At 46.4% G+C, this 16,674-nt stretch overlaps 1 protein-coding gene across 8 annotated transcripts in view; it reads left to right on the forward strand.

Annotated features, from left to right (window-relative positions):
• Positions 1-16,674, forward strand: part of itpr1b (inositol 1,4,5-trisphosphate receptor, type 1b) — a 161,724-nt gene that overhangs the window by 80,290 nt on the left and 64,760 nt on the right. For 5 of the 8 annotated variants that reach the window (XM_014166417.2, XM_045705335.1, XM_045705334.1 and 2 more), the window contains 4 exons: positions 4,032-4,073; positions 5,041-5,088; positions 5,649-5,778; positions 9,815-10,002. In XM_014166417.2, the coding sequence (XP_014021892.1) occupies positions 4,032-4,073; positions 5,041-5,088; positions 5,649-5,778; positions 9,815-10,002 (408 nt within the window). The remainder of the gene's footprint in view (positions 1-4,031; positions 4,074-5,040; positions 5,089-5,648; positions 5,779-9,814; positions 10,003-16,674) is intronic. The other 3 variants (XM_014166422.2, XM_014166424.2, XM_045705336.1) reach the window with 2 other exon arrangements.

Genomic DNA, 16,674 nt, shown 5'->3' on the forward strand with positions numbered 1-16,674 from the left:
AGGTCTGATTGTAGTCGTCTGCTTGAAGTTGAATTATGGTCGTTGTGTACATAGATCCACAGGTCTTTATACAGTTTTTTTCAGACTGGAATTGCATGTTAGGAATCTGGTATTTTTGGAAACAGCGCACACAGACCATAATGGCAGACCCTGGGGGGGGGGAGACTCTCTTTGGATGGTGGTCAGAGGGACAGGGTGGTTCCCCCTAAATTCCTCACCACCATTACCACAGCAGGTGTGTGAGTATTTATACACGTGAAGCTATCCCTTAAATGTAGTGGTTGGAAACCAGATCATACCAACATCCATAGAGGGTAAGGGGGTTGGTGTGTGCAGGTGTGCTTGCTACTGTATATGTACATTCAGGTCTGTGTTTCTATGTCTGTGTCTGCCGTAAAGACAGTGCACCCTGCAGATATTCTATTTTTGTTTACCTTTCATCTGGTACTGTATCTGTCTGTTTAGGGACTTTCAGAGAGGCTGGGACCAGTGCCATATGGGAGGGTCTAACTTCTTACTTAGAAGTGTTTATAGTTCCTGGATGTTGCGCAACAGTTAATATTACCCTTGTCAATGGCAAAGCACCAGACTACAGTACACCCCATTCCAAAGCATACATTGAGAGGGTATGGCATATAAGAGCACAGCTTTCAACCATAGATTGGAAGATATCATTTAGTATAAGTTGCAGTATTACTGTAGTTTAAAGTTTTGGCCACAACAACATTATCTACTCACAACTTCAAGCACTTGATTTATTGTACAGTAAATGAGCACAAGAATGGAATGAGTTACTTTAGGGTGAAAGAGGAAAGAAATCAAGAGAGGTAGAGATAAGAAGGAAAGGTAAACATAGATATCAGACTGAGTGGCTGTTGGAGAGCCTACACTCTAAGCTGCATGTCTGCCAGGAGATCACATGAGTGTATTTTCTCTCTCTCTCTCACTCTCTCTCTTTCTCTCTCTCACTCTCTCTCTGTCTCTCTCTCTCTCTCTCTCTACTCCTCCTTCCCTCCCTCCATGTGGTATCCAGTGTTGGAAATCCCCAGCTGCTTCCCCTCCCAAAAACAATCCCTGACACTCCCTCCTAAAATGGGAGTGAACAGATAGACTGCTTCTTTGTTGCCTCAACGCCCCCTCCCCGTTTTACTGTCTGAAGAATGTACACACACACTTTACACACACACACACACACACACACACACACACACACACACACACACACACACACACACACACACACATCCGGCACATGCATGGACCCAGGAGGGCCCTACTGTGGGATGCAGTGTCCCAGACCCTAGGCTGATCCAAAGCCCACACTTCCCCTCTGCAGCAGAAACAGCACCAGCAGCACTGAGCTGTCTGTCAGTTAGCTGTTCCATAAGCCCTGTGTTAAGCTTGCTGCGCTGTTCGGCATGCCAGCCCCTCTGTGGCTTCCCACTGCTACAGGAGAGCTCTGCCATGCAGTACAGTACTCTCCCTATTAATCTGAGAAGCATAGGGTAGTGTAGTACCCTGTGTCGGTGTGCATGTTTGTGTCGGGGATGGGTGGGATAATGTAATAGGGTCAGCAGCAAGCAGAGATAATATGGCTTTAGGTTGGCGATATGTTGAGTGCCAACTTGGGGGGGGGGTTACGCAATAGAGATGATTTCTATGCAGGAGAGGGCACGACGGTCTGTTTGTCTCAGCGTGTGTCTCTCTTGCTCCCTCGCCTCGCTGTGTGTCCCCGTGCCAGCGGATCTCTATCGTCTCATTATCCCTGGCAAACTCTCTGTCTCCCTCTCTCTCTATTTATATCTCTCTACCAATCTTTTTCCTCCCTCTTAGTTTCTCCCTGTTCTCTCCTCTCATGGCCGTTCTAAATCCCACAGTGCTGGTGTCCTCTGCCTCAGCGTTTCCCTGCTTGTCCTCAGCTATACTCAGCGCTGCTGCAATGTGTGTGAGGCGATTTGAGGGAACCTTGGTTGTTTCTCTGATCCCCTCCAACAGGGAAAACTATAGGCACTTTTGCTGGCCATGCAGCTCTGTCCCAGGTTCCCTGCAGCCTGCCTTCGTCCTGCATGATACTTGGGCTCCCGCCAGCTCTCAGGCAGCGGTTATGTAAGAGCTAGCATATTCCCCCCCCCCCCTGAAATTCACTCTCCACTGATGTGACCTTCAGAAGTAATTGGCAATAAAAGTGTGGCGGAGCTGTTTACTGAGAGACTGGCAGCGCCTCGTGTTGGGCGGCGCTGGGGCGGGCAAGGGAGTGTTAACTGTTTCAGGCCCGCCACTGATGTAATGGTGTCAGACAAGAACAAAATAAATCATCTCTCTGTCCTCCCCCTTATCCCCCTTTATCTCCTATGATTCTCTTCCTGTTTGTCTCTCTTTCTTGTTGCCTGTATGTCTCCCTCCCTCCCCCTGCCTATTTATTCTTTGTCCTGTAATCTTCCATGCTAGGGGATAGAAGGGTGGTGGTGGGTGGTGCGGGTGCCTATGACAGTCACTGTCACTAGGAGAGAGGCCCGGCAGGTTATATAATAAGGAGAAGGAAGGGGTGGTATGATTCTGACTCCAGACCCATGTGACACACCCTGAAAACAAGTGCAGAGACAAGTGGAACCTCCATGGGGGAGTCGTCTCGTCTTTCCACTGCTGAAATGTGATTGTAACTTCCATAAAGATGACCTTATGTTTGGCCCTGTATCGCAGTAGAGTAGTGACTCAGCCCACTATACCACTATATAGTTGACGTCATACAGTCTGAGAAAACGTACAAGTGGAACCAATGTTGGCGGTCATGGGTCTAGCTGTGTCCAGGGCTGATGTCAGCAGTTCCATGGGAAAAGCATGGGCGAACCCCCAGCGTTCAGATCCCCGGGACTCAGGGAAGACAAATCAGGTCAGATAAGGCCCATAATGGTTGTCATGCTCCACCACTGAAAATGTTGACGGATAGGAAACCCATTGAAAAGTAACTTTATGATGTTGTGCTTTAATTGAATTAGACAAGTGAATCAGGGTTAAAACCTTTGAGCCTTGTTTGCATGCATCATCCTTTTTCCTGTGGAAATTGATGTTTTACGTAAACAGGGGCCTGATAAGGGGAGATTCTTGTCTAGTCTCACAATTACTCAGAGTCAGCATGACTGCGTTACTGAGGCAGAGTCAACTCCACTGTGGTCTGTCTGTGTATCTGTCTCTGCCTTTTCACTTTGCACCATTTAAATGTATCACATCCGTCTGTCTGTCTCTCTTCCTAAAGGTCCTTTTTAACAAGGTGTTCAAGCAAGCGTTTCATTTCAGCAGTCAGCCCACAGAAAATCAAATGTCTCTCTTTTCTCTTGGGGCACTTTGTCAAACATTGAGTATGAACAACATCAACAAGTCAGTGTTAGCTGAGGTGTTAGGTTTTTAAAAGTATTCGTACAATTTTTGTTTCCATTTGCATGTATTATTATGCACTGTATCACTAATAGACCTACTTGTAGCTCCATCATGCCACTAAAAGCCATATCTGCAAGTCTGGTTTGTCCCTTAACTCCCTAGGCCTTCATTTTAGGACCTGCAATTTCTAATCTGCTCACATTAACAACTAAACAGTCCATTCATTGTCCTATGTCAAGGTGTTCATTTTGCTTTGCAAGCAACTGGGAGAAAGCATGGGCAACCCCATGAAGGCATGTGAACACAGGGAGCGTATAATAGTGATGTTTGATTATATAACACAAAGTGCTCTAACAACAGCAGAGACTTAGCAGAGAAACGTCAGATAAGAGTATGTTTGTTGTCCCCTTCTCCGTGGCTGGCTTTGAGTCATGCGCTTTTGTTGCTGTCGGCCACGTGATGGGCCAACTGATCAACTGTAACCAGTCAGACATACAAGGAGGTCCTTGGCAAAGCTGGCATGGCCTTGTATTGATCTGTTTGCACTGTAAGGCAAGTGACCTGAGAGCTGCCTGAGGTTAATTTGCCTACTGACTGTGGTCTAACCCAGACCTTGACTAACCCAGACCATTTGTCTTATCTGTCTATCTATTCAGCTGGCCCCTCTGCCGGCTGAGCCTGAAGTCCCTGCTGCAGATGTGAGTTCAACACCCATATTGCCTGGGCCTCAGCACAGCCTGGGCCTCAGCCCTCTAATATGGGTTATTGTAGAATATAGATAATCTGAGTCATCCATCCTCCCCGCTCATCAAGATGGAAACAGTCAAATCCTCTCCCTTTTCAGGGCCCACTCACCAAAACACACACACACGCAAATGTTTCCCCTTGTGGATTTTTAATTATGCTGTGAACCGACCCATGTATGTCCCGTTTCCCTCCCTCCATTCATCCCTCCATCCCTCTGTAGGTGTTTGAGTGAAGAACAGTTTCCTGACCTTCTTTCTGCAGGATTTTGGAGCAGCGTGCTGGGTGTTTTTCCATGGCAGATGGGAACATGGGTTTACACTGTGTCAGTACCACTAGCACACTGCACTGACTCCATTATGTCATCTGGAAAGGGATGGGTTTTTCTCATGGTTTGATTGCGTTTTTGCCCCTTGCAGCCGGTTGCTCCCTTATATATTTAACATGGTTTCATTTGTGCTGCAACTGCAAAGTAACAAGGGAGTCACTCTGAGCCATCCAGTTTGTTGGTTGAAATAACCCAATATCAAAGGATTGAGCAGCAAAGTTTACGCCTTGTTTTAGCATTGTGAACGTAAAAAAGTTTAAAGTGTAAAGTGATTATGAGATGTTAATGGTATTTTATTTCTAACAGCAAGCCACCTTGTTATTACATTTTTTCAGACTTCTCTAACCGGTGCTTAAAACTTTCTTTTCACTAAGCCTTGCATGATTATGTTCCTATCCCACATCCACCCCAACACACAACCCACCTCCCTATGTTAACTGCATGAAATCATTTGGCTCAGTTCCCTGCATGTATGGAAAGTGACTAATGTGCACAGTATTAACACCCCTCTTTTGTTTTGTTTTTGTTTTCCCCTAATTTTTCTTTTTTGGACTTTCTTTGATTTACTTTCTGCTAACTCACCTCACCCTTAGGAGCTTGATCCCAACCAGCCCCAGAAGCAACTGGAGGACCAGAGAAGGGTAGGTACAGTTCAGTACGGTCTGATCCTCTCCGTTCCGGAGTCCGCCAGCCTGCTCTCTCTGGCCCACCACAGCTGGCTGTCCTGGTGCACTGATGCACCTGACCTGGCCTGCAGCCACTCTGCTTCCACAGCATGCCCACCTACTCACAGGGTTACCCCCCCTCACTAACGAACTGTCCACTGGGTGTGGGTGTCAATGGGTTTCAAGAGGAATATAGGGAAATTATATGTACTGTATATGAGTTGGAAGACTGTCTTTTGAGACACACTGTATGAGGCGCGAGGCTCAATCAGAGTTGAGATCAGAGCTCAGATTTGAGCATGCTTTGCCTATTACCTGGCAAAGGTTATTAACAAAGGCAAGAAAACAATACTTTCTAAGAAGCACACTGTTTCCACTGATTAAAGATGCAGGGTTCATATCTTGAGACTGACTGTATGAGGGTGCCAGGCACAATCAGAGTTGAGGTATTCTATGCTGATAACACTGATGTTGGGAGTCCTTATCTGATGATGATGATGTAGGTTCCATCCTCTGACATCACCTCTTTCCACCAGGGTGAAGCTCTGAGGCAGATTCTGGTGAATCGTTACTATGGGAACATCAAGCCTGGGGCCAGAAGAGACAGTGTGACAACGTTCAGCAATGGTCCGGTCCCCCCTGGAACAGAAGGGAAACCTCGAGCAGGTACCTGTCTGTCTATGTATCTCTGTCTCTCTGGATAAGTTTGTACGGACTGGCTGAATATCTCAATACCTCAGAGTATTAAAGTTTTCAAATCAGGGTGATGAGTCATGGTTGGTCTCTTCTCCATGCTTGGAGAAAAGGAATGAGTTCCTTCCTGTTCACACTCCTGCCTCAAATCAAATGTAATTTGTTGCATGCTTTGTCAACAACAAGTGTAGACTAACAGTGAAATGCTTACTTACGGGCCCTTCTCAACAATGCAGAGAGACAAATTATAGAAAGAAATTGTAACATGAGGAAAAAATACACAATGGGTAACGATAACTTGGCTATATACATGGGGTACCAGTACCAAGTCTATGTGCAGGGGTACGAGGTTATTGAGGGCAACAGGATAGATAATAAACAGTAGCAGCATATGTGATGATTCAAAAGAGTTAGTGCAAAAACGGTCAATACAGATAGCCTGGGTAGCTATTTGGTTCACTATTTAGCAGTCTTATGACTTGGGGTTGGAAGTTGTTCAGGGTCCTGTTGATTCCAGCCTCGGTGCATTGTTATCGCTTGCCGTGTGGTAGAGAGTACAGTCTAGGACTTGGGTGGCTGGAGTCTTTGAACATTTTTAGGGCCTTCCTCTGACACCGCCTGGTATAGAGGTCCTGGATGGCACGGAGCTTAGCCCCAGTGATGTATTCGGCTGTACACACTACTGCCTTGCGGTCGAATGCCAAGCAGTTGCTATACCAAGCGGTGATGCAGCCAGTGAAGATGCTGTCATTGGTGCAGTTTTTGAGGATCTGAGGGCTCATGCCAAATGCGTCGTCGTGCCTTCTTCACGACTGTGTTGTGTGTGGATCATGTTAATTCCTACGTGATGTGGACACCAAGGAACTTGAAGCTCCACTACAGCCTCGTCGATGTGGATGGGGGCATGCTCGGCCCTCCATTTCCTATAGTCCACGATCAGCTCCTTTGTCTTGCTGACATTGAGGGAGAGGTTGTTAGCCTGGCACAATACTGCCAGTTTACTGACCTCCTTTAGGCTGTCTTATCGTCGTCGGTGCTCAGGCCTACCACCGTTGTCATCAGCAAATTTAATGATGGTGTTAGAGTCGTGCGTGGCCACACAGTCATGGGTGAACATTAAGTACAGGAGGGGACTAAGTACCCAACCCTGAGGGGCCCCCTTGTTGAAGGTCAGCGTGGCCGATGTGTTGTTGCCTACCCTCACAACCTGGGGACGGCCCGTCAGGAAGTCCAGGATCCAGTTGCAGAGGGAGGAGTTCAGTCCCAGAGTCCTGAGCTTACTAATGAGCTTGGAGGGCACTATGGTGTTGAACACTAAGCTGTAGTCAATGAACAACATTCTCACGTACTGTAGGTATTCCTCTTATCCAGGTGGGAGAGGGCAGTGTGGAGTGCAATAGAGATTGTGTCTGTGGATCTGTTGGGGCGATATGCGAATTGGAGTGACTCCAGGGTGTCTGGGAAGATGGTATTGATGTGAGCCATGTCCAGCCTTTCAAAGCATTTCATGGCTACATATGTGAGTGCTATGGGGTGATAGTCCCTGTGCCCAAGAATGACAAGGTAACTATGGTGGTCTGCTTGAAACATATAGGTATTACAGACTGGGTCAGGGAGAGGATGAAAATGTCAGTGACGACACTTGCCAGCTGGTCAGTGTATGCTCTGAGTACGAGAACTATTCCGTCTGACCCCCGTGGCCTTGTGAATGTTAGCCTGTTTAAAGGTCTTCCTCACATTGGCTACGGAACACAAGATCATACAGTTGTCCGGAACAGCACATGCTTTCATGCATGGTTCAGTGTTGCTTGCCTCGAAGCGAGCATAGAAGGCATTTAGCTCATCTGGTAGGTTTGCGTCATAGCCAGCGTAGTAGGATTCAATCTTTGGCTGTTTGACCACTTTTGGAGTTCATAGTGGGATTTCTTAAAAGTGTCCGGATTAGTGTCCCGCTTCTTGAAAGTGGCAGCTCAGCCTTTAGCTTAGTGCAGTTGTTGCCTGTAATCCATGGCTTCTGGTTGGGATATGTATGTACGGTCACTGTGGGGATGACGTTGAAGCACTTATTAATGAAGCCGGTGACTGATGTGGTAAACTCCTCAATGTTATCGGATGAATCCCGGAACATATTCCAGTCTTTGCAAGCGAAACAGTCCTGTAGCTTAGCATCCGCTCCAAAGGACCACTTCTGTATTTAGCGCGTCACTGGTATTTCCTGTTTGAGATTTTGCTTGTAAGCAGGAATCAGGACTATAGTGTTATGGTCAGATTTTCCAAAGGAAAGGTGAGGGAGAGCCTAGTGTGCATTTCTCTGTGTGGAGTAAAGGTTATCTAAAATGTTGTCACCTCCAGTTGCACAGGTGACATCCTGGTAAAATGAGGTAAAAAGGATTTCAGTTTCCCTTCTTTAAAATCACTGGCGACGAGAAGTGTGCATTTTCTTGTTAGCTTATGGCCCTATGCAGCGTGTTGAGTGTGGTCTTAGTGCCAGCATCAGTTTCTGGTGGCAAATAGACATCTACGAAAAACTTGCGACTTCCTTAACATTAGAGATTGCGTACCAGCTGTTGTTAACAAAGAGACACACCCCTCCCCCCTCATCTTACCCAAGGCTGCCTGACCGTTCTTGACGATGCATGGAAAAGCCAGCGAGATGTATTTTATCCATGTTCTTCTTCAGCCACGACTCCGTGAAACATAGAATATTACAGTTCTACAGGTCCCATTGATAGGATAGTCTCGTACGGAGCTCGTCCAGTTTATTCTCTAGTGGCTGTATGTTCGCCAACTAAACAGAGTTTTGAGGTGGTTTATTTGCATGTCAACATAGTCTAGCCAGGATGCCAGTTCGTCTGCCTCTTTTGCGCTGTCACTTCCTCTTTCGAGTCCTGGGGATTAGGGCCTGTTCCGGTGTAATCAGAACGTCCAGAGCTGCCAAATCGTTGATGTAGAAATTGTCATCCAAATCAAGATTAATGATCGCTGTTCCAGAAGTTTTCGGTCATAGGAAATGATGGCGGAGTCATCATGTACAAAAAAAAGTTAAGATCAGTGTAAAAAAACCCACAAAATAGGTCAGGAGCCCGAAAACGGCTGCTATTCACTGCAGCGCCATCTTAATTATGCCTGCCTGCCCCTGTCCTCCATTAAGCCTTTGGACCCGGGCTCTGTCCCTCAGCATTCGAGCCCTCTCCTCTGGCTGAGCCGGGCCGTGCTGTTGCCAGGCGACCAGAGAGACTGGCTCTATATTAGAAAGGCCTGTGGAGTGTGGACACACCTGCTCCCACAGCCAGAGAGTGGCCCTCTGTGTAACATTATCACACATCGACTTCCTCGTGTGGTTGGAGCAGTCATCATGACTGGATGAGGCTAGCTAGTCTTAGCCAGGAAATACAGCTATTTTCAAGGGACTGAATGATGATCACTATAGTTGTGGCATCCCATCTTTGGTTTAGTTGTCCATCAAGATTAATCTCATTACATTATATAATAAGCAAATGATGCAGTGAATCAATGAAGAGGAAAGAGACAGACGGATCTCTTCAATCTGCCCATTTGACAATCTTCTTGATGTAATTCAATTCTAAAGTATTTGGTCTGTAATGTATTTTTCGTTATGTGTGGGACCCCAGTAAGACTTGCTGTCGCCATTGGCGTCAGCTAATTGGGATCCAAATAAATCAAAAATCTATTGAGTGGTGGAATAGTAGTTTTACTCTCATTTAGAGTGACAAGTTCTCCTGTATACTGTATGTCCTTCCTCATTGTTCAGGCTCTTGATGGCTCTCTCCCTGTACCTTTCTCCCTGTCCCGCTCTCACTGTCTCGCTCTCCCTGCCCTTCTCTCACTGTACCTTTCTCCCTATCTCTCTCTCCCTGTCCCTCTCTCCCTGTCCCACTCCTCCCGTCCCCCTTTCCCTGTCCCTCTCTCCTTTTCCCTCTTTCTTCCTGTCTCCTTGTCCCTCTCTGCTTGTCCCTCTCTTTTTGCCTCTCTCTCTGTCCCTCCCCAGTGGTGAGTTCAGGGGCGGCCGCGGCCCAAGGGGAGCTGACCCTGCATGAGGTCCAGTGCCGCCTGGATAAAGAGGGAGCGTCCGACCTGGTAATTGACCTCATCATGAACGCCACCAGCGATCGTATCTTCCAGGAGAGCATCCTATTAGCCATCGCCCTGCTGGAGGGTGGTAACACGGTTATCCAGGTGAGAATGAACCCGTGCCAGGTGCATAATGTAATATGAATAGAACATGCTAGAGAGGCGGTAGAGGGAAGGAGGAGAGCAGGAAGTGGAGGCAGAGGTTGAACTAATGGTTGAACTAATGATCTGTCTGCTGGGAGAGGTCCAGCCTCTGAGTAGCTCCCCAATGTGTCACCACAGAGTTTCTAAACCCAGAGGCGCAACAACCCGAGACTTCCGGGAACGCTTCCAAAACAGACCATACAGACCAGGTTGGGGTCTGAGGTTTGAGAAGTCAATGAGAAAAGTGAACGATTCTTCTTTAGTTGTTAATTTTCTCTAAACCTAAAGGTACAATCTAGATTCGAGCCAATGTTTTAAGTAGTTGAACATGTTAATACTCCAACCTAGTGAAAGTGACAAACTGACACGTTTTCATTTGTCAAAAATAACTTTATATGGAAGGAGTGCCTTTGATTTGACGGCCTGCACATGCTCAGTTCAGCGCGAGATGACCGTTAGACCCGATAACGTGTTTCTACGCAGGAGCTCAGCTAGCCAACTTCACAATGGCATCACCTACAAGTGTGATCGGGATTTGTATTGGAGAAGTAGTTTTAGCCAATCTTCATGCTGTACTGTCTTTGGTGTCACCACCTCCTCTCCTCTCAGCCAGTCAGCCAGGGGTTGCTATAGCAACACAGTCCTTCACTTCTCTAACCTCACAGCAAGAGTGAGAGAGGAACAGGGGATGGTGGGGGGAGGGGGTGCTGCTGATTGTAGGCCAATTACATTCCCCTGCATATCGCCCACGTTTGTGTGTGCGTGGGCTTGTATTTGCATAGTAGTTCTACCTGATGAACCCTGGCTTGGCTTCACACAGCTCAGGCAGTGTACTCAAAGGCACTCACATGACTCTCAGGTTACATAACCACAGCATGTCCCTGGCTTATTAATACAGAGAGCCTCAAAACATTCAGACTTGGCTTTTAACTGGGTAGCACTGTGCTGTCAAAACAAGGGAAGAGGAGCAGCCATGGGAGCCCCAATGTTCCAGACAGAGCAGACACATGTAGAACAGCCATTCCCTAGGTAGTATTCCACCATCCCACTGGCTAGACTCACACAGATCCACATACAAACATGCAAACCCAGGCAGGTGTTTTCATGTAGATCTATGGAGTGATAACGCCAGTGAGTTACTTGGCTTTTTATTTATTTTATTTTTATTTAAACTTTATTTAACTAGGCAAGTCCTCCTGCGGGGATGGGGGTTGGGATTAAAAATACAAATAAATTAAATAAAAATATAGGACAAAACAACAAGAGAGACAACACTACATAAAGAAAGACCTAAGACGACAACACAGCATGGCAGCGAGCCAACATGACAACAACATGGTAGCAACACAACAACGTAGCAGCACAAAACAGGGTACAAACATTGTTGGGCACAGACAACAGCACAAAGGGCAAGAAGGAAGAGACAACAATACATCACACAAAGCAGCCACAACTGTCAGTAAGAGTATCCATGATTGAGTCTTTGAATGAAGAGATTGAAATAAAACTGTCCAGTTTGAGTGTTTGTTGCAGCTCGTTCCAGTCGCTAGCTGCAGCGAACTGAAAAGACGAGCGACCCAGGGATGTGTGGGCTTTGGGGACCTTTAACAGAATGGGACCGGCTGAAAGGTTGTTGTACGTGGAGGATGAGGGCTGCAGTAGATATCTCAGATAGGGGAGAGTGAGGCCTAAGATGGCTTTCTCTTGTGCTAAGAGCAGCCAGCAGTGTGTGCCATGGGCGTGTCTTCCTTTTGGCTTTGTGGCGATGCTTTCTTTTGAAGTTTGGGTTAATGTTTGCGAAGTCATCTGTGCCTGTGTGTTTGGTGGTTGCCAACCCCATGCGAGAGTGTTAATTCTGAAGAGTTTCTCACTGCAGTGTGGGCGAGTGTGAGAGGGGAATTACTGCAATTACTCAGTGTGATACTTCTGTCGTAAGGGAATCAATCGCTGATCCTCCTGCCTGCCTGCCTTTTTTTTTTTTTAGGTAAAGCGTATTCGTTTATAGAACAATTTTGTCACAATGATCTTATTTCATCCCACTCTTAAACAACCATTATGCTTTCCTGCACTCCCACTGGGGCCTTGGAAAAGCCCTCCCTTCAGCAAAGCATTGCAGGTAGCTGCCAGGGAAAGCGATTGGCTTTGTAGCCAAGGAGCCTGCTCAACTTCAAACAGGGCTTCTTGTTTCATAATGCCAGTTAGTTTTTTTCCTTCTTGTTTTGCAGGGGACAAGTGCGCTTTGTTGCGGGGTCACATATGGTGCTGAGTCAATCTAAAACATATCAGCAGACGCATCACATTTCTTCCTGTTGCATAATGCTGGGCCCGCTGCCCCTCTTCTAGGACAGAAAGGCTCTTGTTGTCCAAATGAAAGCAGGACAAAAACATGCCACAGATTTATCCATGCAGTTTGTTTGTTTGTTTTTGTGATAATCTGGGGCCGTCGCCAGGCCAACAGGATTTGCTTTGGGAAAGAGGGAGGGAGGGGAGGAGGGAGGGGTCGTATGAAGGGCCAAAGTGAAGGCAGTGTTGGGAGCAGAGCTGCAGCACTGAGCTGTGTGTGCCAGCCATGCTGGGGGAAAGGGGAAATGGGCCAGGTCCTCTGCAGCCCTCTCCTTTGCATGCTCCCACCACTGGGGACATTAACTCTCTTAACATGCCCACTGATTATATTCTCACCATACTAATGAAAGACTTTCCAATCAACGCTCCTGCTTACTCTGATTTCTGACAAGATGGCTGTCACTGACACGGCTTGTGTAATTGGGATTCCAGGCCGAGCTGTAATTATGGCTTTCATTGTTTGTAATCCATTTGACTCCCCTTTTAGAAATGTTGTGGGTAGTCAGTCACACCATTTTGTGAACATGAAGTGTTCTGTGAGATGGTGTTTTAACTCCTTGATGCCTTTCTCTGGCTTTCTCCTGGGATATCAAATCAAACATGGAAGAAGCGTCAAAAGAAAATCGGGATCCTGTTTTTGCAGGTCTCCAGAAGTAAGAGGACCCCACTTTTGTTTTGTTACCCAGGCTGAGGCTGTAACATGGAGCCGACCAACGGTCCAGAGTAATAAAACAAAGGCTGTATGTTGGCTCTTGTTGTCATCTGTATGTGTCACGCCTGCTCCCGCTCTTCCTCCCCCTCCTCCAGCCGGCTTGCCCGACGCCCATATCTCGCCCGGCTCGCCCAGGTGGGATGCCAGGTGGCGCCCCTAGAGGGGGGGTGTACTGTCACGCCTGCTCCTGCTCTTCCAGACTCCTCAACATTACGTACTGAAGCCACCTTCAGTACGCACACCTGCCTTTCCCTGCCACGCGCATCAGTGCTCATTGGACTCACGTGGACTCAATTACTTGTGTAATTTCCTTCCCTATATCAGTCTTTTTCCTAGCTCTGTTCCCTGCTTCGGAATTGTTTGTCATATGTCCTCATTTACACGTGTGCTGACGCTGTTCATGTCGTGTTCTATGTCTGTTCCTGAATAAATGTTTGACTCCCCGTACCTGCTTCTCATCTCCGGTGTCAGGTCCTTGCAGTATGGACATGCCCATCATTTATGGCTACTCCTGTCAAATCAAATCAAATCAAATGTATTTATATAGCCCTTCTTACATCAGCTGATATCTCAAAGTGCTGTACAGAAACCCAGCCTAAAACCCCAAACGGCAAGCAATGCAGGTGTAGAAGCACGGTGGCTAGGAAAAACTCCCTAGAAAGGCCAAAATCTAGGAAGAAACCTAGAGAGGAACCAGGCTATGAGGGGTGGCCAGTCCTCTTCTGGCTGTGCCGGGTGGAGATTATAACAGCACATGGCCAAGATGTTCAAATGTTCATAAATGACCAGCATGGTCAAATAATAATAATCATAGTAGTTGTCGAGGGTGCAAGTCAGTAACACAAGAGTAAGTGTCAGTTGGCTTTTTCATAGCCGATCTTTGAGAGTATCTCTACCGCTCCTGCTGTCTCTAGAGAGTTGAAAACAGCAGGTCTGGGACAGGTAGCACGTCCGGTGAACAGGTCAGGGTTCCATAGCCACAGGCAGAACAGTTGGAACTGGAGCAGCAGCATGGCCAGGTACACTGGGGACAGCAAGGAGTCATCAAGCCAGGTAGTCCTGAGGCATGGTCCTAGGGCTCAGGTCCTCCGAGGGAGAGAAAGAAAGAGAGAAAGAGAGAATTAGAGAGAGCATATTTAAATTCACACAGGACACCGGAAAAGACAAGAGAAATACTCCAGATGTGACAGACTGACCCTAGCCCCCCGACACATAAACTACTGCAGCATAAATACTGGAGGCTGAGACAGGAGGGATCAGGAGTCCAGATACTTATAGTCCCATGTAAGGCTCTGCTCCAGAACTGATCCAGGTCTCTCTTGAAAAAATACATTTGTATCTCAAAAAGACTAACCTGGTTAAATAAAGGTAAAAAAATATATATAATTGTTGAAATCCAAATAGGTCAGACAGTAGTGACAAGTGTCAATTAGATTGCAAAGCTGCTTGCTCTGTCTGGAAGGCTTTCTGGCCCATAGATGCCCACACTATTGGCTACTACAACACTGGCAGTAGGCAGAACAGCCTGCAGGCTATGGTGAGGTCATTGTAATGTTTCAAGGGATAAACTGCATTCCTCCTCTGTAAAACCTGAAATTAGGTCATTTTTCTGTATTTTACGCTTTCATTTAGCCTGAATTGTTTGTCCTTTGCATGATGGAACATTGCCTTGAACAAGCTTCCTGGTTCACTATCAGTTATTATCAGTGCTCAAACGCCAAACCGCTTTATGTTCTATTTTCATCTTTGTATTGTGAGAGTGATATAAAAAAACATAGCTTCTTAGAAAACCCATCCCTTCAAGCCCGGAACTTCTAGAGAAATGTATTAATAGAAATGTCAGAGAGAGACGGGGGGCTGGTAACATCTCATTTTCAATCATTCTGTGAGAGCCACATACTGTAACTGCTCTGTTTACAGGCTACGATGAGTGAGGAGTGAAGGGTCATTTTGTTTACTATACATGGGCATGATACCAGATGGTTGAACTCATGACCTAATGGATGTGTGATCTCATTTCTGGACTGTATTCTGAGGATGTGTTTGGTTGCCTGTAATTAGAAGAACAATTACACAGTATAATGATTGAACTCTGCTTTCTGACTGGCCTATCATTTCACAGGGCTGTCAGGTCACTGCGCACCTGTCTACTAAGCCTATCTCTGACAGAGCACGCAACACTGTTAAACATTTACTTAGTATTCAGACCCCTTGACTTTTTCCACGTTTTGTTATTCTAGAATGGATTACGTTGTTTTTTCCCCACTCATCAATCTACACACAATACCCCGTAATGACAATGCAAAAACAGACAACAAAAAAACTACTGAAATAACACATTTACATACAGTACCAGTCAAAAGTTTGGACACCTACTCATTCTAGGGTTTTTCTTCATATTTATTATTTTCTACATTGTAGAATAATAGTGAAGACATCAAAATCATGAAATGACACATATGGAATAATGTAGTAACCAAAAAGTATTAAACAAATCAAAATATATTTTATATTGAGATTCTTCAAAGTAGCCACCCTTTGCCTTGATGACAGCTTTGCACACTCTTGGCATTCTGTCAACCAGCTTGGTAGTCACCTGGAATGAATTTCAATTAACAGGTGTGCCTTGTTAAAAGTTAATTTCCTTAATGATTTTGAGCCAATCAGTTGTGTTGTGACAAGGTAGGGGTGGTATACAGAAGATAGCCCTATTTGATTAAAGACCAGATGACCTGGCTTCCAAAATCACCCGACCTCAACCCAATTGAGATGTTTTGGGATGAGTTGGACCGCAGAGTGAAGGAAAAGCAAGTTTTCATCAAGGATCTCTCTGTACTTTGCTCCGTTCGTCTTTGCCTCGATCCTGACTAGTCTTCCAGTCCCTGCCGCTGAAAAACATCCCGCCAGTATCATGCTGCCACCACCATGCTTCCTCGTGTGTATGGTGCCAGGTTTCCTCCAGATATGACGCTTGGCATTCAGGCTAAAGAGTTCAATCTTGGTTTCATCAGACCAGAGAATCTTGTTTCTCATGGTCTGAGAGTCCTTTAGGTGCCTTTTCGCAAACTCCAAGCGGGCTGTCATGTGCCTTTTACTGAAGAGTGGCTTCCGTCTGGCCAATCTACCATAAAGGCCTGATTGGTGGAGTGCTGCAGAGATGGTTGTCCTTCTGGAAGGTTCTCCCACCTCCACAGAGGAACTCTGTTAGGCAAGAACATCAGCACAAGAACTGTTCGTTAGCAGCTTCATGAAATCGGTTTCCATGGCCAAGCAGCAGCACACAAGCCTAAGATCAGCATGTGCAATGCCAAGTGTCGGTTGTAGTGGTGGAAAGCTCGCCATCTTTGGACTCTGGAGCAGTGGAAACACGTTCTCTGGAGTGTTGACTAACACTTAACCATCTGGCAGTCCGACGGACGAATCTGGATTTGGCGGATGCCAGGAGAACGCTACCTGCCCCAATGCATAGTGCCAACTGTAAAGTTTGGTGGAGGAATAATGTTCTGGGGCTGTTTTTCATGGTTATGGCTAGGCCTCTTAGTTCCAGTGAAAGGAAAGGTTAACCCTACAGCATACAA

Source organism: Salmo salar, chromosome ssa22 (assembly GCF_905237065.1).
Source record: "Salmo salar chromosome ssa22, Ssal_v3.1, whole genome shotgun sequence".
NCBI lineage: Eukaryota > Metazoa > Chordata > Actinopteri > Salmoniformes > Salmonidae > Salmo > Salmo salar.